The sequence below is a fragment of the Kogia breviceps genome, chromosome 19 (genome assembly GCF_026419965.1).
Source record: "Kogia breviceps isolate mKogBre1 chromosome 19, mKogBre1 haplotype 1, whole genome shotgun sequence".
Taxonomy (NCBI): Eukaryota; Metazoa; Chordata; class Mammalia; order Artiodactyla; family Physeteridae; genus Kogia; species Kogia breviceps.
The window spans coordinates 12,747,024-12,773,723 of NC_081328.1; the positions used below are offsets into that span (position 1 = coordinate 12,747,024).

The window sequence follows — 26,700 nt, forward strand, 5'->3', positions numbered from 1 at the left end:
CACGCGGCGACGCCCAAGAGGCCGCATGCGCAGTGCGCGGAAGAGCGGTGCCTTGCCCTTCTCCCAATGGCGGGCCGCGGTACCCTTCCCGGCATCCTCTCAGGGGCAGGGAGCGCGTCATTTCCGGTGGGGAAGGCCTGCGGCCTCCGCCGCCATTTCGGGCGCTGCTGTGAAGCTGAGACCCGAGCCGGTCCGCTGGGCGGCGGGCGCCGGGGCTGGAGGGGCGCGCGCGGCGGCGGCGGCCCAGCGTGTAGGCGCGGAGGCGGCCATGGCGGGCAACTTCGACTCGGAGGAGCGGAGTAGCTGGTACTGGGGGCGGCTGAGTCGGCAGGAGGCGGTGGCGCTGTTGCAGGGCCAGCGGCACGGGGTGTTCCTGGTGCGGGACTCGAGCACCAGCCCCGGGGACTATGTGCTCAGCGTCTCCGAGAACTCGCGCGTCTCCCACTACATCATCAACAGCAGCGGCCCGCGCCCGCCAGTGCCACCGTCGCCCGCCCAGCCTCCGCCCGGTGAGGGACGGACGGGACGGGAGGCCCCGGGCGGGGGTGAGGGCCGCGTAACTCCCCAGCCTGGCCGGCTGCTCCTCGAGAGCTGACCCCCACGAGGGACGTAGGCAGAGGGCCGGAGTGACCGTGGCCGGGGGACAGCCAGCTGCCGGGGCTCGCTCCGCGGGAGTGTGTGGGGGAGGAGGAGCCGCTGACCCAGGCCTCTGGGTGTGACTTGGGAGGACAGCCCAGGGGAAGGGGAACTGCTTCGGCCCCAGGGTGGGGCTAGCGCCCGAGCAGGGCCGAGCAGCGTGGGGACAAAAGAGCTGAGGGGGATGTTGGCACTGCGGGGGCATCACTTGGCAGCGGTGCCCGGAATGAATCCGATAATCCTACAAGTGGCATTTTAGGCTTGAAACATTTCCTGCAGTGTTGGAGAGCCGGGTTTGGCCATACTCCCCTGGTGGCCTTTGGTAGGAAGTCACCACATACTGGCCGGGAGGGATGGAGACACCCTCAGGAAACCGGTCAGCTTTTTCCTTTCTTGGGCATTTTTCCAAAATACTTTTACCGTCGTCTTCCCCCGCGGAGGACGAAGGTGGTGAGCTAAGTGCCTTGGTTATAAAAGAAAGGCCTCTGTGACCAGCCCAGAATAAGCTGATGACCGGCTGACTGTGTCCAAGACATCTTAGCGTCCAGAGACTGTCCTCCACAATGAGGGGTTCTAGTTTTCAAAGCGATTAGTGGAGGAAAGATTTTTTTTTCAGGAAATAATTCAGAAATAAGACAGTGGAGACAATCCTTTCCCTGAAAGTGAATGGAACTTCATTTTTTTCTTGGACCTCAACATTGACAGTCTTGTACTCCAGGGCCTCTCCTTGTTCAGTAACTTTGAGGGCTGTGGCCTGAGTCTTCTTAGATGTTGGGGACAGACCCTGCTGAGCTGATTCTCTGATAATTTAAATTATCTGCTCCGGATCTTCCTTGCCAAAGATTGAGATGTGACTCTCTTACCCATGCCATTTGGAGTTGTTTGGGGAGTATTAAGGAGATTTAGGCACTTAGTACTTGAGATTCGTGAGGTACAGAGTAATTCTGAGGGTGCTGTTATCTGTGTAACAGCACCAAGAGTCTTAGCACCTTCTCACTGTTCCCAAGTTGAAGCAGTTTCGTCCTGACCAGCTGAGACGAGATCCAGGCCAATCTCCTGTGAATTAGGAGGCTCCTAAACCAGGCTTTGCAGACTTGCCCTTTTAGGAGAGTCCTAATTTAGATTTATTCACTCTGGCCAGAAAGGGGGAGATGGGGTAGTCTCTTTGTTGTTAACACATACCAATTTTAAAAAGAGAGTGTGGATGTTTTTTTAAACTTTTTAATAAATTTATTTATTTATTTGTTTGTTTGTTTTTGGCTGTGTTAGGTCTTCGTTGCTGTGTGCGGGCTTTCTCTAGTTGGAGTGAGCAGGGGCAACTCTTCGTTGCAGTGCACGGGCTTCTCATTGTGGTGGCTTCTCTTGTTGTGGAGCACCAGCTATAGGCGTGCGGGCTTCAGTAGTTGTGGCACGTGGGCTCACTACTTGTGTCTCACGGGTTCTAGAGCGCAGGCTCAGTAGTTGTGGCGCATGGGCTTAGCTGCTCTGCAGCATGTGGGATCTTCCCAGGCCAGGGCTCGTACCCATGTCCCCTGCATTGGCAGGCGGATACTTAACCACTGTGCCACCAGGGAAGTCCCAAGCATGAAGATGTTTAAGCCCACAAGTTATCTGAGGCCTTTCTCAGTCCGGTTGGTTTAATAGCATTATAACATGAGATGGGAATATTTTTGTATTTACCCTAAATCAAATATGTTCTACTTTTTACCACCTTCATGGTGTCTAGGGTTTTGCATTACTGTGCAGTGACATGATGGCAAATGGTCCCTGAAACTCAGTTCTTAACATTTTGTTTGTGTATGTGTTTTGTTGGTTGCAGAATGTGGAAATAGCAGCAGGCAGTTTTATTTGAGCTTTCCCCACATCTTGGTGTTACGACTTTAATCTCAGCTCTTACCTTAATATTGAGCTCCACCTTTTCATAACAGATATGAGGGTCAGATCCTTGGCCCAAGAGAGAAGGTGAGGATTGCTAAAGTTTGTGCATGGGGTGTGGAAAGTTCATGGGCATTGTGGTCATTTTTCTTTCTGCCATGTACCCTATTTTCCACATAGGGCAATTGATTCAGTTGCTGTCTTTATAAAAACTACTTAATCTTTGTTCTCCCCCTCCCCCATCCAGCTCTTTTTCTTTGGAAACCACACAGAAGAATTTCTTGGATTTTATAAAGGCATATACAATATTAATAGCTAACATTTATTGACTGGTTGTTCTGTGCCAGGCACTTTGCTGAATACTTTATGTGCCTTGTCTCATTTACTGTCTATAACAATCTAGTGAGGAAAGTACTGTGATCTCCACTTATTAAAATATTTCCATTTTATAGATGAGGAAACGGAGAGGCAGAGATAAAGTAAATCGCCCGAAGTCACACAGCTACTAAATGACTGCGCCAGAATTTGAACCTAGGAATTGTGACCTGAGAGCTGACACTATTACACTGTACTCCTTTCTGTCAAAGCCAGTTTTCTTTTGAGATCCCACAGTGCACTTTGAGGACTCAACCCTTTTGTCTCTGCCCTGGGTTCCAGGTTCTCTTTAAAGACCAAAAGTTAAGAATGACAAGAAGAAACTGGCTTTAGTGTTCAGAGAATACACATCTGCTATCTGAAGTTGGTGACAAAGAGGATTTTAATAACCTTATTTGGCAGATTGAATATGGGAAATGAGCTTTTTGTTTAGGATTATATAGTGTGTTTTGTAGAGATAATGTAGAGGATGAATTTGTATGGAATGGCTTAGGTATAGATTTTAGAGGCATAGGGACAAAATAGACCAGTTCTCAACCTTTTCCAGTGAACCTGTTTGGTGGTTTTTTTTTTTTTTTTTTTTTTTTTTTTTTTAATTTATTTATTTCTTTGGCTGCGCTGGGTCTTAGTTGCGGCATGCAGGATCTTTAGTTGTGGCATGTGGGATCTAACCTGACCAGGGATCGAACCCGGACCTCCTGCATTGGGAGCATGGAGTCTTAACCACTGGACGACCAGGGAAGTCCGCATCAGTGAACCTGTTTTTAACTTAAGCGTTTAGCTCCCACAGGCTACCAGTGCTGCCATTGCCTGGAAGTGACCTGACTGTGCCATAGGACAGGGCTTGGTCAACTCTACTGGTCATACTCTGTCAGCTGTACCTCTTGGGAAGACTTTGATGGATCCACTAGTTTTTTCCTCTTGCAACATGAGGTTTTGCTAGACCTTGTCCAGTAGACAATCAATAAAACTGAGTAAATATGAGTTGGGAAAGTAGTTATAAGCTTGTGCTCTGAAGCCTGGGTTTGAACCTTCCTTACCTGCTGCTTACTACTCATATAACTTTGGGCAGGTTCTTTAACTTCTCTCTGCCTCAGTTTCCTTATCTGTGAAAGAGGGGAAATAGTAATACTGATCTCATAGGGTTTCGAGGATTCAATGAGTTTTAGTGTATTAGGAATGGAACTGGCATATAGTAAGTACTCAGTAAGCATTAGGTATATTAATCTATGTGGTTGAGAGGGAAGAGTTGAAGCAAGGTGGGAAACTGTTCTCAGCTTTGAGAGGCTTACAGCATATCTGAAGGAGTAAGTGCTGGGTGGAGGGGGGTGGGGTGCATCAAGAAGCGTGAAAGAACCTTGGATCCAGTACATGGAAATAGGATGGCACCTGCCGTCACCTGCTCAACCCAGAGCCTCCCAACTGTTGCTCTAGTGGGTGAGTGGAGCATAAAAACTTGCCTTGTTTTGGGGGGTGGGGGTAGAAGCTAGGGTGATAACTGTTTGTACTGCCTCTTCAAGGTGTTGCTGGTCCAAGCCACTTCTGGAGATCCTAGGGAACTGCCCGTTATTTACTGCAGCCTTTTTGTACCTTCAGCATCTGTTTCATTTGTTTACCTTTATCTTTGTAGTTCTAAAATCTGTTCCTCATGATTTGCTCTTTAATATCAGAGTATCCCTCCATTCATTGGTTCTGGAGAAGTTCTTCAGTGAGTTACTTAACGGTTTTAGACCAAAAAAAAAAAATTCCTTGGTAAAAGGAGGTGGGTTTATTTATTGCAGAACTTCTCCAAGACTTTACTATGCTCATGTGAAATTATGACTCTGAGAGAGGCAGGTATTGGATACTGGGTCTTTCAAACCAATTTGACCGCGGAACTTTTTGAGAAGCATCTTGAGATTCTGTGGAAGCTTCTCTGGGAAACAGTGCAGCAAACTCTGGATTTGGGGATGAATTGAAAATTTCTAAAGGAATTTGGAGGTTTGGGGGTGTGTGTTAAACTGATTTGCTTTTTATTGGGCACCTATAATATACCAGCTACTTTCAGGAACTTTATGAGTTAGGAATTAGGCCCCGTGAGAAGTTAAATAACAGCTAATATAGCTAGGAAATAGCAGAGATAGAATTCATCAAACCTAGTCAGTCTGAATCTGCAAAGTATACCATGCTGACATCCACCATTTTTAGGAAGTTCTATTTGCTTAGGAAACTGTACATTTTGATACGTCTTAATATACTTTCTTTTTTTTTTTAACATCTTTATTGGCATATAATTGCTTTACATTGTTGTGTTAGTTGCTGCTGTATAACAAAGTGAATCAGCTATATGTATACATATATCCCCATATCCCCTCCCTCCCTCCCAACCTCCCTATCCCACCCCCCCATCCCACCCCTCTAGGTGGTCACAAAGCACCAAGCTGATCTCCCTGTGCTATGCGGCTGCTTCCCACTAGCTATCTATTTTACGTTTGGTAGTGTATATATGTCCATGCCACTCTCTCACTTTGTCCCAGCTTACCCTTCCTCCTCCCCATATCCTCAGGTGCATGCTCTAGTATGTCTGCGTCTTTATTCCTGTCCCTGCCCCTAGGTTCTTCATGACCTTTTTTTTTTTTAGTATACTTTCTCAAATGGAAGTCAGTGGTCTTTTTAGACCTTTGTATTGGACAGGTAGTGAGAGTGCTTAAGCAGCCTCTATAAGTAGCATAGGCAGAGGAGAAAGAGGGAATGAGAATTAAAGAGGAAAGGAAAGAAGAGGAAGTGATGTGAGACTGAGAGGCTGATGATGGAGCCGCTGTGGTGGTGCCCATGCCAGAAGTGACCTGGCCTGTTTAGCCCACAGAGCTCTTGGGTGTTCTTCATAAAACCTCCAGAGAGTGGTCTTGTAAAAACTGATGTAACTTGAGGGCTGAAATGCTTAGAAGTAATGAGTTGAGCATGTACAACTCTTTTGGTTAAAAGATACTCCTGACTGCATTGATTTTGATTTCTGATTGTGCTCGTAACTGCACATTCAGAATCCAGCACACGTTTAATGTAGAACAAGTCAGTGAGGTTTTCCAAGTCCCAGCTATGAGAACTCTGTTGTTCTGTTCTCTAGACTGACTGACTGTATCTCCTTCCTTTCCCGCCCTTCTGTTTCCTGCCTTTGGCTGTTTGTGGTTGGAAGGAGATGAACTAGGGAAAAGGAACCAGAACGCATAGCTGTGGTGAGGTTTGGGCTTCTCTGGGACTTATGTATGTTCTGTTCCCCCTCCTTCTCTTCTTCGGGATCAGCAAAGCTTGATTGCCCCATATATCTAACTCTGACTGCTGCAGCAGTACACAAAAACAGGTATTCCTCTATGGAATAATTATAGTGTCGTTAGAATAGGAAAAGAGGGAATTCCCTGGTAGTCCAGTAGTTAGGACTCCATGCTTTCATTGCCCTGGGCCTGGGTTTGATCCCTGGTTGGGGAACCAAGATCCCATAAGCCGCTCGGCGTGGCCACCGCCCCCCCCAAAAAAAAAATACATACACACATACTTTGTTTTAAAAAAAGGAAAGGTAAAGAATTTATAGGTAAATTTTCACTTGGTGTTTTCCTTGTATTTTTGTGTCTGTTGGAATTGCCAAGCAAAAATCAAACAAAAAAAAATAGTGGGCCCAGTTCACATCATGAAGCATTTGAGTAAGAAATGAATTGAACCAAGTTGCTACCTTTCTGGCAGATGAACGGACAGTTTTTGTTTTCAGAATTCTCACACTGATCTTTTTAGGGGACTTGGCTTAGTGGTCTTATTTGTTCTTCTAAACCCTGTCCCACGCCCCACCCCCCCAAAAAAAAACCAAAACACATTTCACTTGGGATAGTACAGTAATTGGACAAACCATAACTGGATGAAAGGGAGTAGTTGCCATCTTAGAATGAAAAGAGTATGTTAGAAGCATTCAGGGGACTTCCTTGACCGTCCAGTGGTTAGGACTCGGAGCTTTCATAGCTGGGGCGTGGGTTCAATCCCTGGTGTGATCCCTGGTTGGGGAACTAACACCCTCAAGCTGCACAGTGTGGCCAAAAAAAAAAAACTGTTGAGGAACAGAAAGCTGCTCTTTTATTGTGATTTTGTTGTATCTTAGAACATAATTTGTTGTTGCCACTGTTTTTTGTAAGAGCATGTCTCTAGTTGGACGTGAAAGCCAGGGGAAAAAAATAATGTCTTCCTAAGACATGCTGCTACACTCCTTGGTTACCAACCACACTGTGTATGCTTGTATCCCCAACTACGCTGTGAGTTTCTCAAAGCTGGGAACAGATTTTGATTTAACTTTTCCTCACTTCAGAGTTATGTTCATTAAGAATAATATCTAACATGGGACTTCCCTGGTGGTCCAGTGGGTAAGACTCCATGCCCCCAATGCAGGAGGCCCGAGTTTGATCCCCGGTTGGGGAACTAGATCCCACATGCTGCAACTAAGATGCCGCGTGCTGCAAATAAGACTCAGTGCAGCCAAAATAAAAAAGTAAGTAAATAAATAAATAAATTAAAATATTTTTAAAAAAGAATAATGTCTAACACTTAATAAGCACATACAGTCTGCCAACCACTGTCCCAAAAGGGTGACTAGTGAAAACCATATTAGCTGTTGTACCTTGGAATGTAGTTGGGTAAACTCTAGCAAGGGAGCTTTTCTTCCCAGGTGTCATCAGGACCATTTTCTAAGCCAGGGTGCTCTGCTGGTGTGAAAGTTCTCCCTGCCACTTTGCCCTGGAGGCTTTCTTGACCAGGCAGTGCTAAGTAGGTCTTCTTGGAGCTCACACTGACCCTGTCCTTAACATAGTTCCACAGACCTGAAAGTTCACTATAGTCTAGCGGTGATAGGTGAGATAGCCATGCATCTCGTTTACCAGACTTGAATAGGAATAACTGCCCATCAGTGATCTGCTTTAGTGAAGAGAAACTCCAGAATATATCACCACCATGCTCTGGTGTGGTCATAACCAACATCATCTCTCCAGTCCTGTACTTAGAACTATTGGGTTGCATTATGCTGGTATCTGGTGAGTATTTGCCATAGATGGACAGTCCTGGGTTTGGGCATGTATTTCAACATCTTGAGTTGGAGAGACAGCCAGCATTATTGAATGTGGGCTATTAACTTGTTTTAGTTTACAGCCATGAATTCCACAGATGGACTTTTGCAATGTAAGAAATGTGCATCTGTCCTCTCAATTGTGTCTTGATCTTTCTTTCATTTGGGTGAAGAGAAGGCACTCATCAGTACTCATTCTGTATTGAGGATTTTTGATTAACTTCCAAAGTTTATCTCTTCACCTGTCTCCAGTAGAGAATTTTAAATGTACTTTTTCTGGTCTTTCTGGAAGAAATGTTTTCTTCTAACATTGAACGAAATAATTTGGTCTCATTTTTTTAGAGTGGCGAAGTGTTTTAGACAGCTGGGCTACCACAATGTTCCTGTTTCATAGCATTAATAACAAAGGGTTTTAGATGGGTGGGCTAGTCTTAATAGGAGTGGAGAGGGTAGATTGGCTGTTTCCTTTAACAAAGGAATCAAACAAGTAACTTTCACAAAAGAAGTACAAATAGTCAATAAACATGAAAAACATCAAACAATCAAAGATGATATTTAACAAGAGATATCCCTGCTGTTTGGCAAGGATATGGGGGAAATGGGAATTCGTAAACTACTGGTGGGAGTGTAAAACTATACAGACTTTTTGGAGGACAGTTTGGCAACATAAACCTTAATGTTATTATTTTTAAAAATATTTATTTATTTATTTAGGCTGCGTTGGGTCTTTGCTGCTGTGCTGAGGCAGGCTTTCCAGTTGCGGTGAGCGGGGGCTACTCTTCGTTGTGGTGTGTGGGCTTCTCATTGCGGCGGCTTCTCTTGTTGCGGAGCACGGGCTCTAGGCGCATGGGCTTCAGTAGGTGAGCCCTGTGGGCTCAGTAGGTGCAGCGCGTGGGCTCTAGAGCGCAGGCTCAGTAGTTGTGGCACACTGGCTTAGTTGCTCCGTGGCATGTGGAATCTTCCTGGACCAGGGCTCGAACCCGTGTCCCCTGCATTGGCAGGCAGATTCCTAACCACTGTGCCACCAGGGAAGTCCAACCTTAATGTTCTTAATGTTTTTGTTTTTCTTTTTGATGTGGACCAGTTTTAAAGTCTTTATTGAATTGGTTATAGTATTGCTTCTGTTTTATGTTTTGGTTTTTTGGCCACGATGCATGTGGGATCTTAGCTCCCCGACCTGGGATCGAACCCAAACCCCCTGCATTGGAAGGTGAAGTCTCAACCACTGGATTGCCAGAGAAGTCCCTAAACCTTAATGTTCTTACCCTTTGATCCAGCAATTGCATTTCAAGGAGTTTATCATAAGGAAGTAATAAAAATGTTCATTAGTAGACCAGAACAGAAACACTCATAACAGCATTGTTTGCACTAATGAAAAGTTGGGAATATTATATAGCCATTAAAAGTCATATTCTTGAAGAACATGGGGAAATTTTTATTATATAAATATTATATAATAGAATATTGTATAAATATACAATATTGTATATTGTATAAAGTAAAACATTTTTATTTTACAGTAGGAAAAGGGGCAAGGTATAAAATGATAGTACTCTAGTTATAAAAATGTATTTATGATGTGTGTGTGTGTGTGTATTTACCTATGTAAAAAACCTGGGAGGTTGTAACTCAGTGGATTATAAGAGTGTCCTGTGGCAAGGTTAAGGCTGATTAAAAAATGAATTCCATGAAAAACAGTGTTCTGTAGAGCTATGCATTCCTTTATCAGGAAACCAAATAGTAAAGAATCCAATTAAGATATTGATATTTTGGGTGATTAGCAGAGTGCAAGTTAAAAGGTTTGCATTCCTCATTAGAAACTTTATTTCTTATTTGAAGCAAAATACATTCATTTATTATCCTTCAATTCTAGAATCTCAGGATAGGGAGGGAATGCAGTTTAAAGTATGCCCTGTGTCAAAGGCCTCACACATGTTTGTGTCATGTGAATTTTAAGCATTCCTAATATGTCCTTTCTCTTGGACCCTCAGTGTGTCATCAGTTTGAGGATTTTAACGCTTCTTTATTTTCCTGAGCATCCTTGTTTACCTTTTTTTCAAGACCTGTTTGTTTCTAAGGGAACAGTCCAGTTTCCATGTTTTATGTAAGTGAAGATCTTAGGAGCTGATTTTCAAGCAGTTAGCTTCTTAGTTTTTCTTTTTAGTTGTCAGAAGTGAGATTGAGGTCATTAATTGTAGATTTAAAAGATAGTCTAAAACTTTTTCGTATTAGGAATTGTACATTCTAGATGTGAAGATACAAATGTATGATCCTGCTGTAGATACCAAGCTCTCCCCACGTCTTCCTGGGATAGCTCCTGGGACTTATGAAAAAGGAGAGCTTGCTTCATTTCTTGAGGTTGAAAAGAAGATTGTAACACAGCCTTGAACTGTTTGTACCCTGTAAATGGAATAGTAACAGAACACTTGGGGAGAATGAACAAGAAGTCTCCGTGTTGCTCTGTCTTTGATCCAGTATGAGAGCATGTCATGACTGGCGCGGTTGGTCTATCATAGCCTTCTGACTCTGCTGCAGGTGGTGATAGGCATCTTTCTTCCCAGAATGTTTGAGCTACAAAGTATAATTTTAGTTTACTGTTAGGAGAAGCAGTTATTTATTCTAGACAGGTTTTTTGTTTCTTTCTTTCTTTCTTTCTGATTAAATATTGACTAAATGTGTTTGGGAAATGCTTAAAGTCTACATTGCATCTCCAGTATAATACATCTTTAAATAATACCCTGCTCTGTTTTTTTTCCAGGGGTGAGCCCCTCCAGACTTCGAATAGGAGATCAAGAATTTGATTCATTGCCTGCTTTACTGGAATTCTACAAAATACACTATTTGGACACTACAACATTGATAGAACCAGTTTCCAGATCCAGGCAGGGTAGTGGAGTGATTCTCAGGCAGGAGGAGGCAGAGTATGTACGAGCCCTCTTTGACTTTAATGGGAATGATGAAGAAGATCTTCCCTTTAAGAAAGGAGACATCCTGAGAATCCGGGATAAGCCTGAAGAGCAGTGGTGGAATGCGGAGGACAGCGAAGGCAAGAGGGGGATGATCCCAGTCCCTTACGTCGAGAAGTATAGACCTGCCTCCGCCTCAGTATCGGCTCTGATTGGAGGTAACCAGGAGGGTTCCCACCCACAGCCACTGGGTGGGCCGGAGCCCGGGCCCTATGCCCAACCCAGCGTCAACACTCCGCTCCCTAACCTCCAGAATGGGCCCATTTATGCCAGGGTAATCCAGAAGCGAGTCCCTAATGCCTACGACAAGACAGCCTTGGCTTTGGAGGTACATAATGTGCAAAATGTAGAAAGAAGAGATCTGCTACAGGGTCTCCCTTTCAGACCTCTTAGAGCTTTGTAGGAATGCTGAATATAAGCAGCAGCATTGTGATGTTGTTATAGATGTCGAATGGTACTTTGCCATTAAGTACTGATTTTGACATTTAATGTTGGGTTTTCTCTTTTTTATAGAAAACCTATTTTGGAATGAGTAAGCTTAAAACTGTATAACTGAATGTTCTGATTGATCTACTAAACCGTACTTTGACTACTTTAATAACACTACCTGAATTCACAGGAATTAACCTAAAATATTTTTTCTCATCTTCTATGTTCTAATCTGTTTCTTTCTTTCTGTTTATCATTATCTAAAACAAGGTGGGCTCACACATATTTGAGTACAATAAGTGGTGTCTATCAAAATACTTAAGCTAATTTTCTTATAAAAATAGAATGTTTTTACTTTAGGGGGTTTGGGGTTTCTTACCATTGATTGATTGTATTCATCAAGTAATTCAGGAGGAACAGTAGAGTGTATAGGTATGAAGAGATACATACCCAAAAGTATTAATTCCCAGGAGCAGCAGGTTTACTTGGTCTTTGTTGTTTAATGCATTTTATATACAAGAAGCCAGTTCCTCCTGAGGAATAAAGTTTTGCCTTTTATGGGTGAATAGTTATTCTTGGTAGCCCATCTCTCGCCAACCGTTGCATTGTATTTGTTCCTGTCTTTAGCACTCACAGCTTTGTCCCTTATCTCCTCTCTTTCTCCTTCCCTCCCTTCCTTCTTTTCTTCTTCCTTTCTGAGTTATGCAGAGCTAGTGGTTCAGCATAAAAGCTAGTGTAGAAGTAGCATGCATTCCCATCTTTCAGAGCCTTTCAGATACGGTAACTTGAATGTAAGTAGTAAATTTCATAAGCACAGGCTGAAGTTTTGTGAGCGCAAGTTAGCAGATAATATGCAAAAGTATATTCTTGTAAACTGAAATCTCTAAATTTTGTTTCCTTTGGGTCATGTTTATACACTGAGGCGGGGGAGCTGCCCTTTAAGTGGGAGTATTAGCCTGTACAGTGAGCTGGAATTTATTTGAAGTAGTCTCTGACGTTACTGGATTTGAAATTTTTCTTTTACATTCTGAATAATGGATGCAAAGGAGGGTTAGTTAGGTCTTACAGGTTTGACTGAAAAATGTGTGTTTTTAAGAGATCATGTTGTGATTCAAAATAATTGTGTCCTGGTCTTGATGAGAAATGAAATGTATGTTGTCTAGGTCACACCACTTTTTCCCACTTAAGAGTTTGGAGGATAAGGAAAACAAGTTTCTAGCCTCATGTTTTCATTTAAGTTCAGATGATGGCAACAACCAACATGGTGCTGTGCACATGACAGTTGTGACTCTTGACATTGATTGCAAACTCTGTTAGCACTGGGCTGGAGTGTGAAAATAGCATTCTTGGAACAAGCCAGCTGACACCCAGGAGAGAATAGTTATCAGATTAATTTTGCTTCCATTTGCAATTCCTTTCTCAAAGAGAATTGTTTTGTTTTGTTTTGTTTTGTCTTTTGGCTGCACTGTGTGGCTTGCAGGATCTTAGTTCCTCGACCAGGGATTGAACCCGGGCCCACTGCAGTGAAAGCACCAAGTCCTAACCACTGGACCACGAGGGAATACCAGAATTGTTTATTTTTTGGCTGCGTTGGATCTTTGCTGCTGCGCGCGGGCTTTTTCTAGTTGCGGCGAGCAGGGGCGACTCTTCGTTGCGGTGTGTGGGCTTCTCATTGTGGTGGCTTCTCTTGTTGCGGAGCATGGGCTCTAGGTGTGTGGGCTTCAGTAGTTGTGGCACACAGGCTATAGAGCTCAGGCTCAGTAGTTGTGGCGCGTGGGCTTAGTCACGCTGCGGCATGTGGGATCTTCCCGGACTAGGGCTCGAACCTGTGTCCCCTGCGTTGGCAGGTGGATTCTTAACCACTGCTCCACCAGAGAAGTCCCATCAGAATTGTTTTGAATGATGCCTGCCTTGATTAGAGGCTTTAGTGCTCAAAGATGGTTGAGCTGTTCTGCTACTGTGAAACCTAAATCTTGTGAAATAAAAACTAAAGTGGGGGCCTCCCTGGTGGCGCAGTGGTTGAGAGTCCGCCTGCCGATGCAGGGGTCACGGGTTCGTGCCCTGGTCCGGGAAGATCCCACATGCCGCGGAGCGACTGGGCCCGTGAGCCATGGCCGCTGGGCCTGCGCGTCCGGAGCCTGTGCTCCGCAACGGGAGAGGCCACAGCAGTGAGAGGCCCGCATACCGCAAAAAAAAAAAAAATAAAAAAAAAAAAAATAAAATAAAATAAAAAACTAAAGTGGAAGACTAGTTTATGATTTCAGTAAGTTTTCTTTTTTGATTGGATATTAGTTTTGAGCCACATATGTTGATTGATGAAGATAGCTTCTTTCAGGTTAGAACAAATACCCCAAATAATAGCTTTAAAACACTGTATGTACTTAAAAAACATGATGTTAGTTTAGCATCATAGAAATCTAGAGCTGGAAAAGACCTTAGATATCCTTATTCGTTGTATGAAAAAAACTTATGTTGAGACAGATCGAATGGGTTGTTTAAACTAGTTGGAGGTGGAGATATGAGGAACCCAGATCTACCTTGGTGCCTTTTCAACCATACCCAGATTCAATCTGTGATTCTTTTTGTTTTAGAACAGTGATGCTGCCCTCCTCAGTGTACGTTTTGTGTGGTTTCACTGACAGCATATCCTCAGTTGTATTCTCTATGCAGGGAGGCAGTTTTTCTTTCCCATCTCTGGTTTTTCATAGGAGCTGATGCCTCATCCCTATTGAGATGAGGCTAGGAGGTAAGATTAGGAGACTCTGGCTTTCTGACTGTAGCATTTTGATAAGAAAAACATTCATTGCTATATTTGACCCACTATAAATTTAGATCTGTAGGTGAGCTAGGCATGTTTTAGTGGAGTCTTACAGTTAACTTGAAATTGATAAATTAGAATCACTGTCTTTTAGAATGGGCAGAACCCTAGACATAATAGGGTTCAGACTGCTCCACAGTGCCCTAACATTTCCCAGGAGGTAGGTGAGGATGCAGGGTTCTGGGTTCCCTCTCTTGCTTTAACTAAAGCCATTCTGTTTTTCACTGTGTCATATATCAGGGTCTCCCTAAGATTTTTTAAGTACAGAGGGTTTCTGTACTTAAAAAAATAAATTAAAAAAATTGTTCAAGATCCACCTATCCTCATCTTACAGATGGATGTTTCCTGCATGGTATATTTGCTGTGAACAGAGTCCTCCAATAGAATATAAGTTAATGCCTATTTCCTCTTTTCCTACCCATCAGATTTCTCTAGTAGGAATGAAGCCTGTTGGAAAGAAGGGATTAATTCTAGCTAACAACTAAAGTAGGGGTATTCCTCTGCCCACTGTAATTCTGGGGGAATATAACTGAACCAGGAAGACACCATCTGTTCCATCCGGAGCTTCTAATGAAGACAGATTTTAAACATGTAGATATGCTGAGTGTTTTGAAGGAGAAACACTGGAAGTAACACTAGAACAGTGCAGAGGCATCTTTTATTTTTTTGATCTTAGATTTGATCTAAGTTTTTTTTTTTTTTTTTTTTTTAAAGGAAGTTTATTTTTTATTTATTTTTTTTTTGGCTGCGTTGGGTCTTCGTTGCTGCTTACGGGCTTTCTCTAGTTGTGGCAAGCAGGTGCTACTCTTCATTATGGTGCACGGGCTTCTCATTGTGGTGGCTTCTCTTGTTGCAGAGCGGGGGCTCTAGGTGCATGGGCTTCAGTAGTTGCAACGCGCAGGCTCAGTAGCTGTGGCGCGTGGGCTTAGTTGCTCCGCTGCTGATCTAAGATATTGATTTGATTGGTTTTTTGTTGTATGCTTATGGCTCCATGGGAACTTGAATAGTGAATTTATCTTGTAAATTGCAGGTGTTAAAGTTTATTTTATGCCTCTGTAGACTGTCCAGAATAATCACATTATCTTTTCTTTCTTTTTAAAAATATTTATTTATTTATTGGCTGCATTGGGTCTTAGTTGTGGCATGCGAGATCTTCGTTGAGGCGTGTGGGCTTTTCTCTAGTTGTGGCGTGTGGGCTCCAGAGCACGTGGGCTCTGTAGTTGTGGCACTTAGGCTCTCTAGTTGTGGCACTCGGGCTTAATTGCCCTGTGGCATGTGGGATCTTAGTCCCCTGACCAGGGATCTAACTGACGTCTCCTGCATTGCAAGATGGATTCTTTTTATTCCTTTAAAAAAATTTATTTATTTATTTATTTATTTATGGCTGTGTTGGGTCTTCGTTGCTGGCTTTCTCTAGTTGCGGCGAGCGGGGGCTACTCTTTGTTGCAGTGCGTGGGCTTCTCATTGCAGTGGCTTCCTGCATTGTGGAGCACAGGCTCTAGGCGCGTAGGCTTCAATAGTTGCAGCATGCGGGCTCAGTAGTTGTGGCTCACAGGCTCTAGAGCACAGGCTCAGTAGTTGTGGCACACGAGCTTAGTTGCTCCACAGCATGTGAGCTTCCCGGGCCAGAGATAGAACCCTTGTCCGCTGCATTGGCAGGCAGATTCTCAACCACTGCACCACTGGGGAAGCCTGCAAGACGGATTTTTAACCACTGGACCAACAAGGAAGTCCGTCACATTATTATTATTATTATTATTATTTTGGCAATACACGGGCCTCTCCTGCTGTGGAGCACAGGCTCTGGACATGTAGGCTCAGTGGCCATGGCTTACAGGCCCAGCTGCTCTGCAGCATGTGGGATCTTCCCGGACCAGGGATCGAACCCTGTCCCCTGCATTGGCAGGTGGATTTTTAACCACTGCTCCACCAGGGAAGTCCCTCTGACATTATCTTTATTTTTATTTATTTATTTATTTTAAAATTTTATTTATTTATTTATTTATGGCTGCATTGGGTCCTCGTTGTGGTGCATAGGCTTCTCATTGTGGTGGCTTCTCTTGTTGTGGAGCATGGGCTCTAGGCACAGAGGCTTCAGTAGTTGTGGCGCATGGGCTCAGTAGTTGTGGCTCACGGGCTCTAGAGCCACAGGCACAGTAGTTGTGGCGCACAGGCTTAGTTGCTCCATGGCATGTGTGATCTTCCCAGACCAAGGCTCGACCCCGTGTCCCCAGCATTGGCAGGTGGATTCTTAACCACTGCACCTTCAGGGAAGACCCCTTCATTATCTTTAAATGTACTAATCATGTAACTTCCATTTTCTGGCATCTTGCCTTTGGTAGATAAGAATTCTGAGTAACCAAGGAGCTTCTCAGGTGGACTTAGGCATGGACCTGTCCTTCAGGGCACAGATAAGGGATGGTGTAAAGTGCTTTGGGTCCCTCATTATATGCATCAGTGACTACATCAACTCTACATCTCCCCATGTGGAACTCTGTGAAACCTAAGTTATTTAAGCCTTTTGACTTATGTGTGGAAAAGTGGAGTGAAGACCTTAATTTTCCTGTGGTCCAGAGAGAAAAAATGAGATTAGAAAGTATAAGAATCTGAGTGACGAGTCTTGGCTGTGTTCAGTTTGTCTTTTTCTGGAATTGTAGCTGTAGATTTCTGTATTCTTCATTGAGACAGGTGTCTACTTTCCCTCTCCTTCCATCCTTTTTGGACTTCTTCATTTCAGATTACAGTAGCTCAGTGGGAAGAGAGTTTGGAAGTAACTAATCCAGCTTCTTGGACATTGAAGGCAAGCCTTCTGGTATCCTTAGAGATAAATTAAAATAATTTTTTAAATTAAAGTATAGTTGATGTACCATATCATGTAAGTTACAGGTGTACAACATAGTGATTCACAATTTTTAAAGGTTATACTCCATTTATAGTTATTAGAAAATATTGGCTATGTTCCCTGTGTTGTAAATATATCCTTGTAGCTTATTATATTTTTTATTTTTTGATAGTTTATTTTTGATTTTTGTTTGTTTGTTGTTATTTTGGGGTTTTTGGCTGAGCCACACGGCATGTGGGATCTTAGCTCCCCGACCCGGGATTGAACCCGCACCCACTGCAGTGGAAACACAAGAGTACCAACCACTGGACTGCCAGGGAAGTCCCCCTTGTAGCTTGTTTTGTACATAATAGTTTGTACCTTCTTAATCCTGTATCCCTATCTCTCTGCCCCTCCGCCCCCAGATGATTTTTAAACATGTATTTGAATTATGTCTACTTTTGGGGAGCTCTCTATCATCCACAACAGTGTAGTCTAGAGGTTCCAAACTTTCTTGGATCATAGAACCCATAGTGTTTCAGTAATATTTTACAATGTTCCAGGCCAAATGAAATACTTAACAGTTCCATTTATTAAGTCAGTAGGTTCAAACAGCTTAAATATTTATATCTTAATAACTTAGTACCCACTTGAAAAAATAATAAAAATAATTGGAAGAAAATAATATTTTTGTTTTAATAAAATAAGTTATTTTAACTAATGAGATGTGTACACCTCAGTTTCTCAAACCTTGGGATCATATGGAGCATTGCCACCTTCATTTCCTGTTCTACACTTATTTTCATGAGGTACTAGGTTTTTATCATAGCAACTGCCAAAACCCAGCTTTACAAAGATATGACATCTTTGAAAGGGATCTAGTATAATCTGATGTCAGAATTTTTAACTGCCTTGAGCTGGTAGTTCACATGGCGTAACAGATGTCAAGTATTGCTGTGTTTCCCTCAAAAATTTAAAATATTTGGTGGCACCCCTCTGAATTTGCTGCAGTGCCTCTGACACTGTACAGTTTGGGAACCTCAGGTCTAGTTCACTGGACTAGTTCTTAGAAAATTCTTTATGTTGAGCTAAAATGTACCTGCTCTTTGTGGTCATCTCCCCACCTCTCACCAAGGGGATGGGGAACTTAGTTGCAGTCATTATCAGTTGTTGAACTATAGAAAATCTTTTCTGACTTGGACTAGAATCAGGGTAAGACCTGTCTTCAGTGTGGTGCTTTTGCTTTACACCAGGAAGCCTACCTACCAGTTAAATCTCAAAGACCTGCAACTTTCCACCAATATGAGCCATGCCCATTTCAGTCCATCTCTGAGGCAGGTGAATCATTAAGGCTGAATTGTCATCACTTTGTCTTCACTGATTTGAAAGATTTTCGATGGACCCTAAATATCACCTATTCCTTAGATCAAGGGTCTGCAAACTTTTTGTAAAGGACTTTATAGGCCATCTGGCCTCTGTCACTTTGCCATCGTAGCTAGAAAGCAGTCGTAGAAAAACAACAAATGAGCTTGCTGTGTTCCAATAAAACTGTTTACAGAGGGGGCAGCAATCTAGTTGTGGCTTATGGGCCATAGTTTGCTGACCCCTGTCTTAGATTGCTGTAGTTTTCTTACCTTTTTTTCCTCCTTCAGTCACATCTTGAAATATTTACTAAATGTGTTCTTGGCGTGTTTGAAAATATTTGAAAACAAGGTTCCTGTACTCCATCTCTGTACTTGGTTTCCCTGGTTTTATTTATATGAAGTTATGTGTGTTTCCTGCCCTGAGCTCACTGGAATCGTGCAGCAAATCTGGATCAAAGGAACGTTGGCAACTGTTGATGCCTTTCATGTTAGAAGGCAAACTAGAAAAGCAGTCACCTGGGGTTACACCAGCTGAGTAGGTCACACAGCTCCCTGATGTCTCCTGTTTAATGCCATTTGGTCTCCAGTTTCTTTCTCATTATCACTGGAACTCACTGGTGAAGGTGAACTGGGTGATCTTTTGCTCCTAGATCGATTCTTTTTTTGGTGGGGGGGGAGCGGCTCGTAGATCAATTCTAGGTTTGACTAATCTGTACCAAGATCATGATTGACCTTGGGCACTACACAGAGCTAGGGAAGAAACCAGTGTGTTCCTCAAGTTCCCTGGGAGTGAAGAAACTGAAGTAACCACATTCAGTCCTCTTTACAGATGGTGCCATAATTTACTTGCACACTTGCTCCTGAGGATGTGGTATATGGTTGAGAGGCTAGGAACTGACTGGACACTAAAATAGTACCTTGGTGAAAGAATCATCACTTTCTCTCCTTTACAAGGTGCTAGTGAGGTCTGCCTCATAAAAGGAAAGGTTAACTGCTTCATAGTGCTTTAGGTCCATTATAAGTTCTTTCTTTTTCATTAGTATGCAGATGAGGATTTTTTTTCCATCTATAACTTGAATTTTGAAATAAGTAGTGTTAGAGCTACAGTTATTACTGCACTCACTGATTAGTACATTGCTTTGTGTCTTAAAATTGTAACATTTCTGGGGCAAGTATTCAGTTTTGCTTTCTTTGTCTTTGAAGTAGTACACCAAGCTTCAAACCTATATGCATCCTCTGGTCTGGCCTTGGGAAATTCTGCATCAGAGTGTTGTTGCTTAACGGTAAGAGGAGCACAAATTATGGTGTCATTTCTGACTTGGAGAAAGAACTGGACTTAGTGGAGCACCATGTTCCTAGACTGCCTCATCCCCTCCTGCACTCAGCCCCAGGCTCAACAGCTACCCTTTCTTCCACCCTGTTAGAGCTCGAGGGCCTCATGTGTTCTAAAGGATAGTCATGTTGCCTTTGGGACTTGTCAGTTCTTGACCGTAAGAGTCCCCGTGTGCTTTGAGTATTATGGAAGAAAGAACCCATAGGGTATTATACATAAGGTATTTAATTTTAATAAGGTCTTCCTCAAAGTATTTGTACTTCAAGGCCGCTTTGGGCAGGTTAATTAACCTATTAACCACTTACAACTTTCTTCTTTTATCCATTTAAAAATCAGAATAGTTTCAGAGTCATGACACAGCTTTCTTTTCCCACCGTTTGGTGGTTGGACTTCTCTGCCAAGAACCTAAGCAACTGTAAAAAAAGATTTTGGATTCTAGAAAATGGTGTGCTTTTCCTGAGCCCTTCTCTGTAGGGTAGAACCAAGAGAGTGTATACATCAGAGATGTTGTATGATGTCAGACTCTGATGTTGTCCAAAGGACTAATTTGCACTTCATTCATCCCCCCAGTAACATCTTACTGTATGGGAGCCCCGACTCATTTCTCCCTTCAAACTCTGAAGGACAAAGGCCTGAGGGCAGATCAGCAGGTTTTGCCCCGTTTGTGGAGAAGCTAGTGTGGTTTTGTGGTACTGATTAACAGCAAGGGGGTGGGTGGTCCACATTTCTACCTACCCGTCACTTAGAGCTCTTTGGGATGTGATTTGAGACAACACTTTGAATGCTTAAGAATAATGGCGTCCCTGGTGGCGCAGTGGTTGGGAGTCCGCCTGCCGATGCGGGGTGCGGGTTTGTGCCCCGGTCCGGGAAGATCCCACATGCTGCGGAACGGCTGGGCCTGTGAGCCATGGCCGCTGAGCCTGCACATCTGGAGCCTGTGCTCCGCTACGGGAGAGGCCACAACAGTGAGAGGCCCGCGTACCGCAAAAAAAAAAACCAAAAAAAAAAAAGAATAATGGCAATCTTACAGTAAAAGAGAGGTGTTTAAACCTAGATTTTGGTATCAAGTAGAATGGTGGGCTTAAGTATGTCCTGAAGAACCATCTTTTACAGAACACCTAGAAAAGCTGGATAAAACATAATAAAGGGCTTCCCTGGTGGTACAGTGGTTGAGAGTCCGCCTGCCGATGCAGGGGACATGGGTTCATGCCCCGGTCCGGGAAGATCCCACATGCCATGGAGCGGCTAGGCCTGTGAGCCATGGCCACTGAGCCTGCGTGTCCGGAGCCTGTGCTTCGCAACGGGAGAGGCCACAACAGTGAGAGGCCCACGTACCGCAAAACAAAACAAAACAAAACATAACAAACATTCTTTTCTTTTCACTTTTTTATTTAGATATGAAATCATTTGGTAGAAGGTACCAATCCTAAGTATATAGCTCAGTGAGTTTACATGTTTATATACCTATGTGACAACCACCCAGATGAAAGTATAGAACATTTCCAGCACTCCAGAATATTCCCTCATGTCCCTTGGGTGTGGTTTTTTTTGTTTTTTTTGTTTTTTTGTGGTATGCGGGCCTCTCACTGTTGTGGCCTCTCCCATTGTGGAGCACAGGCTCAGCAGCCATGGCTCATGGGCCCAGCCGCTCTGCGGCATGTGGGATCTTCCCGGACCGAGGCACGAACCCATGTCCCCTGCATCGGCAGGTGGACTCTCAACCACTGCGCCACCAGGGAAGCCCTAAACCAGCTTCTTGAAAGAAACTGGCCCCTTCATCCCCATCTGGAGGGGAATCTAATGTGAGTGGCAATTTAGATTTTTGACATGAGCTAACACATCCCCTCAAATGTTTTTTTCTTTTTTAAGGTCAGGGCCTTCTATTATTCTGGGTCCAGCTACCTGAATAGCACTTTAGTATGACATGAGTGTTTTAACAGATACTACAAATAAATAACAAAAACGGCGGTGGGAGTGCTGCACTTGATAAAATTTACTGTATCATAGCAAGGGGCTAGCAGCACATGGGCAGTTATTCCAGTAACATGTATTGTGTATGTGTGAAGAGTGGGGAGTCAAAGGTAGTTGACAGTTCAGAAACAAGGGAAATTCACTAAGGAATAGTCACATTATGGAGTTTATGTAGAGGCTGATTTCTTGCAACACTGCAAGAATTTTATTATTTTTTTTCATATTCTTTCTCTCGCACTTTTTAAAAAAAATTTATTTGGCTGCATTGAGTCTCAGTTGTGGCACTTGGGCTCTTTCGTTGCGGCACGCGGGGTCTTAGTTGCAGCGTGAGGGCTTCTCTCTAGTTGTGGCCTGCGGGCTCAGTAGTTGTGGCGCACGGGCTTAATTGCCCTGCGGCATATGGGATCTTAGTTCCCCAATCAGCGATCGAACCCTCATCCCTTGCACTGGAAGGCGGATTCTTAACCACTGGACCACCAGGGAAGTCCCAAGGATTTTAAAAAGAAGAGAACAAGTGAGATAGTCTGAGAACTAGAATTGGGGATATAGGAAGAAATCTTTTAGATTGTTTTTACTACCAAGAAATTTTTACTTGATGTTCTGGGCTTCCTCTCTTCAAAGACTGTTTGAAAATTTTTGCTTGTCATAGTTGGCCTGCTCAGATGTCAGGAACTGAATTGGAAGATTGCTGGGAATAAACAGAACCCTGGTGCTAGCAGCCTATAGGAACTGGATCTGTTTGGAAAGATGTACATGCAATATCATTTTTCCCTCTCCCCCCTTACACCATTAGCTTTCACTATCAACAGATCAAGCTGCTGCTTTTTCTCACACTTGTGTCTTATCCCTTGTCTCTCTAATATTCAATGGTTTCTGTCTTCCTTTTCTCAGCATCCTATGACCCCCACAACCACTTTAGGCCTCTACGGTTTTCAGATAATTCTTTAGGAAATTGTAGACTGGCCAGTAGGCAACCTGTTTCCTCTGTGAGTGAGATCAAGCTGGTTTTAGAGAAGGCCCCGGCCTAGACTTGGGTTGGCTTTGGCCAGTAGTTGCATTCTTAGGGAAGGAACCCCCAGGGCTGTGGGAACATAATTCGAACTTTCTTGGTATAGCAGAAAGAACATAAATGGGCTTGGGAGCCAGGTACTTCTGGCCTCAAATCTCAGCCCTGTCATTGGCTTTGTGACCTCAGGTATAATATGTAATTGCTCTGAACCTCAGTTTCTCGTATGTAAAATGAAAACAATTCCTGTCTTATAGGGGTATAATGATTATTAGAAAATAATTTATATAAAATGCTCTCTATAGTACTTTATGAAAGTTAAATATATAGTAGTTGTTAATTTAATAAAGCCAAATGAACAGTAATGTTTAGAAACAACTTGCCTGCTCAAAACACAGATGTTCATAATTAAAGGATAGTCATAAAGTTCTTTACTCCAGTGACGTTTGGGGACTTATCTCACCATTGTTAAATACTTTGCTACAGGATGAATCCATTCCTCAGACTGACCTTGTCTTAACATTCATAGTAAGATAGAGGTATATCCTAGTTTGTCAGAAATATCTGATGTTGCAACAGGAAGCTTTTTGTAACAGCAAAAACGTGATGTCCCCTTATTGTTAATGAACAAGTACCAAGTGTCATTGAGGGAGCAACAAGGTCTGTCAGTACATGTGGGATGGGAGTGAGGGGACTGGCAGGCAGTGGCCTGCCAAGTAAAACTTTCTGCAGAAGGTGGGGTCTTTCAGGGAGCTGATGGAATTTGGAGTCTTGGCCTGTACCTGCTCAAGTGGGAAAGACCTTGCCTAGGTAGGAAGGTGATGGGAACACTTCATTTTCTGGGACCAACTGAAGTATGCTTCCCATGATTGCCTTCTGCTCTGCAAGCAGCAGCAGGCCAGGATATGTGTATGAGAGTGGGCTGGGGGTTTGTGCTGCTATATGCCAGGGATGGGGAGGGCCAGTGTGGGTCAGGCAGGAAGCTAAGAGTAGTGGATACAAAGATAAGGAATACTAGATCATTCTAGGTAGGGTTGCTCCTCCAGAGACACTTGAGATTTCTAATCATGTTTTAGGATCCCTTCTATCTTCTGTACTCTGTGTTTTTCTGCACTGCTAAAATCACTTCTTCCTCCTGCCTGCATTAACCACAAGTAATCGGTCTGGTGGCTGGGGCTTGGGAGGCAGCGAATAGCCATTTCTGTGATATCAGCCCTAGAGCAATCACGTGGGCAGGGTATGGCTAACCAGGAATGGAGTTTTTCAGCTTGCATTCATAACTGGAAATAAAGTGTTGTCCTTATTCTCCTCCTGCAGGTCGGTGAGCTGGTAAAGGTTACGAAGATTAATGTGAGTGGTCAGTGGGAAGGGGAGTGTAATGGCAAACGAGGTCACTTCCCATTCACACATGTCCGTCTGCTGGATCAACAGAATCCCGATGAGGACTTCAGCTGAGTATAGCTCAACAAACAGTTTTGCTCACAGATGGGAACAATCTTTTTTTTTTTTTTTTTTTCCCAATTGCCATCTATACAATTTTCTTACAGATGTCAAAGCAGTCTAGTTTATATAAGCATTCTGTTACCTGTGATCTCTTTTAGACTGAACTACTCCATCCCTAGTCTTATTTACCATATTCAGGGTACGAAACTGGAGGGCTAGTGTGTTAACTTTTGAATTGGCAATTTTAGATGGTAGCAGCGTTACCTGAGTGTATCTGAAGGGGTAGGTATCTTGCCTTCTTTCTCTCAGGCAATACAAATCAACCTGTGGAAAACTGATGGACAGGAGAGAAGTGTTGCACACTGCTTACCCTGATATATTCAATGGTTTTATTTTCATTCTGAAATCATGCTATCAAATGGCAATAGACTGTTCCCTTCCACCCCCATGAAGTAATCATGCACCGTGTGATAGTACCCAGTGGGATTGCGTTTTCATTTATATAACATGACCATTGTATGACTCATTCTGACAGTTCAAATCCTGAGAATTCTGAGGACACTACAAGAGGCATTTGTCTTCCTTCCCAGTCAGTGCTTCATACTTTTTCTTGGGATTCTTTCAAGCCTTGTAATTCTTTTTCCCCAAACCTACAAATAGGTTGTTTCTCAAGATAAGTGTTATTTTCATTCCAGATGAAAAGCAGGATGTGCAGAGCACTTTATTCAGTGCATAGCTTTAAGCCAGTATTGGATTCACTGCATGGACAGCCAAACTCCCAGCTCTCTGCCATCCCTCAAGGGGTCATAGTAGGTTCACATTGCTACCACAGCTAAATAGACTCCTGGCTGATGGGATCCAGCAGGGCCATTCTCCTGAGTGCCAGTATCCTATCAGGGGACTCCGGAATTCGTCACTTGTGTGTAGAGTGGAAGGACCAATCACTTAGAATATTCCATAGACGGTTGGGGGGCCAAATTCTACCCTTCGCTTTATGTACAACTTGTATAAAAGTCAAGTTAAAATTACATGAGTTTGGGGATAGGGTTAGTGGTTTGAAAAATGTTTGAACCAATCATGAATTACTTATGTATTATTAATTTCATATGGCCAGAATAGTGCTTGAAGTACATTACATTTTAAACTGCCTTCATTTGGGGCTCTTTTTCTTTGTGTTCAAGTTTAGTTTACAAACCCTTTTAAGTATGGAATGGTTTATATGGGGTCAGGTGCTCCAAAGAATTGACTTTTAAGACCAGAAATGATCTAGGCTATTTAGACTACAGTATGAAACTTTCAAAGTTAGTTCACAGTCTAGAGGCACTTACTGGTCTGTGGTGTGATATGACCAATAGAAACACCTTGTTTTTTGCTTTGGGCCTCATTTTAGAAAAGTAATGTAGCTTTCCAATTGTTTTGCATAGGTTAAGATTAATTTGCGTTCATTGAACATATGCCAAATCATGGTATCCCAGTGACTAGCACAATGCCTGGCACAGTTGGTGTACAGATACTTGTGTGAGTGAATGAGGGTTGCGCAGAAGCTCATTATATGGCACAGGGCAGCCAGCTGGCACAGGACTACATACATGACCACAAGCAGACTAATGAGTTGACGCTAATTTAATATATTTTTACCTCACACTAAGGTAATGCTTGATAAGGACCTTAATACTCAACTTTTAAAATGTTAGCACAGTGCTATGCACACAGTGGGTGCTCAGTAATGTTGAATGGACAGATTTGCAATACTAGACTTAATTCCATCTGACTACTCTGTTAAATTTTCAGTTAGAGCATAGACACTGTAAAATCCAAATACACATTAAATCTTGGTTTCCTAAAAGTATGACATTTAAAATATTTGTAGAAAAGCTTTGTCACAACTGATTTGAATGTTTGTATTTTCTTTTGCTTCAATTTTGATATTGGCTTGTAATGTCTCTTTTCATCATATGTAATATTGGTGGAACATGCAACTCTACCCAAATCATAAGAATTTCTCAATGATCGGTTGTCCAAAGCCATTACATGAACTGTTGGATTAGATTTGGCTGGGTGTGGCGGTTGTTGGACCTTAAGAAATCAAAGGACTTGTTAAAAGTATCTTCCAAAAGCAAATGCTAGAATCCTATTTAAGTGCATATGTACATTATCATAGAGCAAAATAAACTGAAATTGGCTGCTATATTTTATATAATAATTTCTGCAAAAGCCCATTTTTTGGATACTAATATTTGACATGATTAATTCTTATTAATTTGTTGGAATTGTTTATTGTTAATAATGCAAATAGATAATTTTTAATTATCCTTAAGTAACATTTCACTGTTAATGGTTTGAAATGGATGATAAGCAAACCAATTTGAAATAAAATATGAACATGTGCCATTGTATTATAACACTATACACTTTCTTGACAGTTAAATTTTTTTAAAAATGTTTTTTTTTTGTAGCATGTATTGTATATGTTTATAGTATATGTAGTAAATAAAAATATGGCCAAATGTTTGGCTTGGTGATCTTTTGAAGAAAGTAATCTTTGAATATTTTTCACAAAAGAGCTAAATCTTTTATGCTTAGGGAATA

The 26,700-nt window shown here is 42.7% G+C and overlaps 1 protein-coding gene across 2 annotated transcripts; it reads left to right on the forward strand.

The window, feature by feature from the left end:
* The first annotated feature begins 117 nt into the window (after window positions 1-117).
* Window positions 118-26,618, forward strand: CRK (CRK proto-oncogene, adaptor protein). Of its 2 annotated transcripts, none has more exons than XM_059049063.2 (3): window positions 118-509; window positions 10,719-11,254; window positions 23,986-26,618. In XM_059049063.2, the coding sequence occupies exons 1-3, from the start codon at window positions 269-271 to the stop codon at window positions 24,121-24,123; spliced, it is 915 nt and encodes a 304-aa protein (XP_058905046.1). In that variant the 5' UTR covers window positions 118-268; the 3' UTR covers window positions 24,124-26,618. The 2 variants fall into 2 exon arrangements, with proteins under 2 accessions (XP_058905046.1, XP_058905047.1); XM_059049064.2 differs by having other exon boundaries at window positions 124-509; window positions 10,719-11,084.
* The last annotated feature ends 82 nt before the right edge of the window (window positions 26,619-26,700 follow it).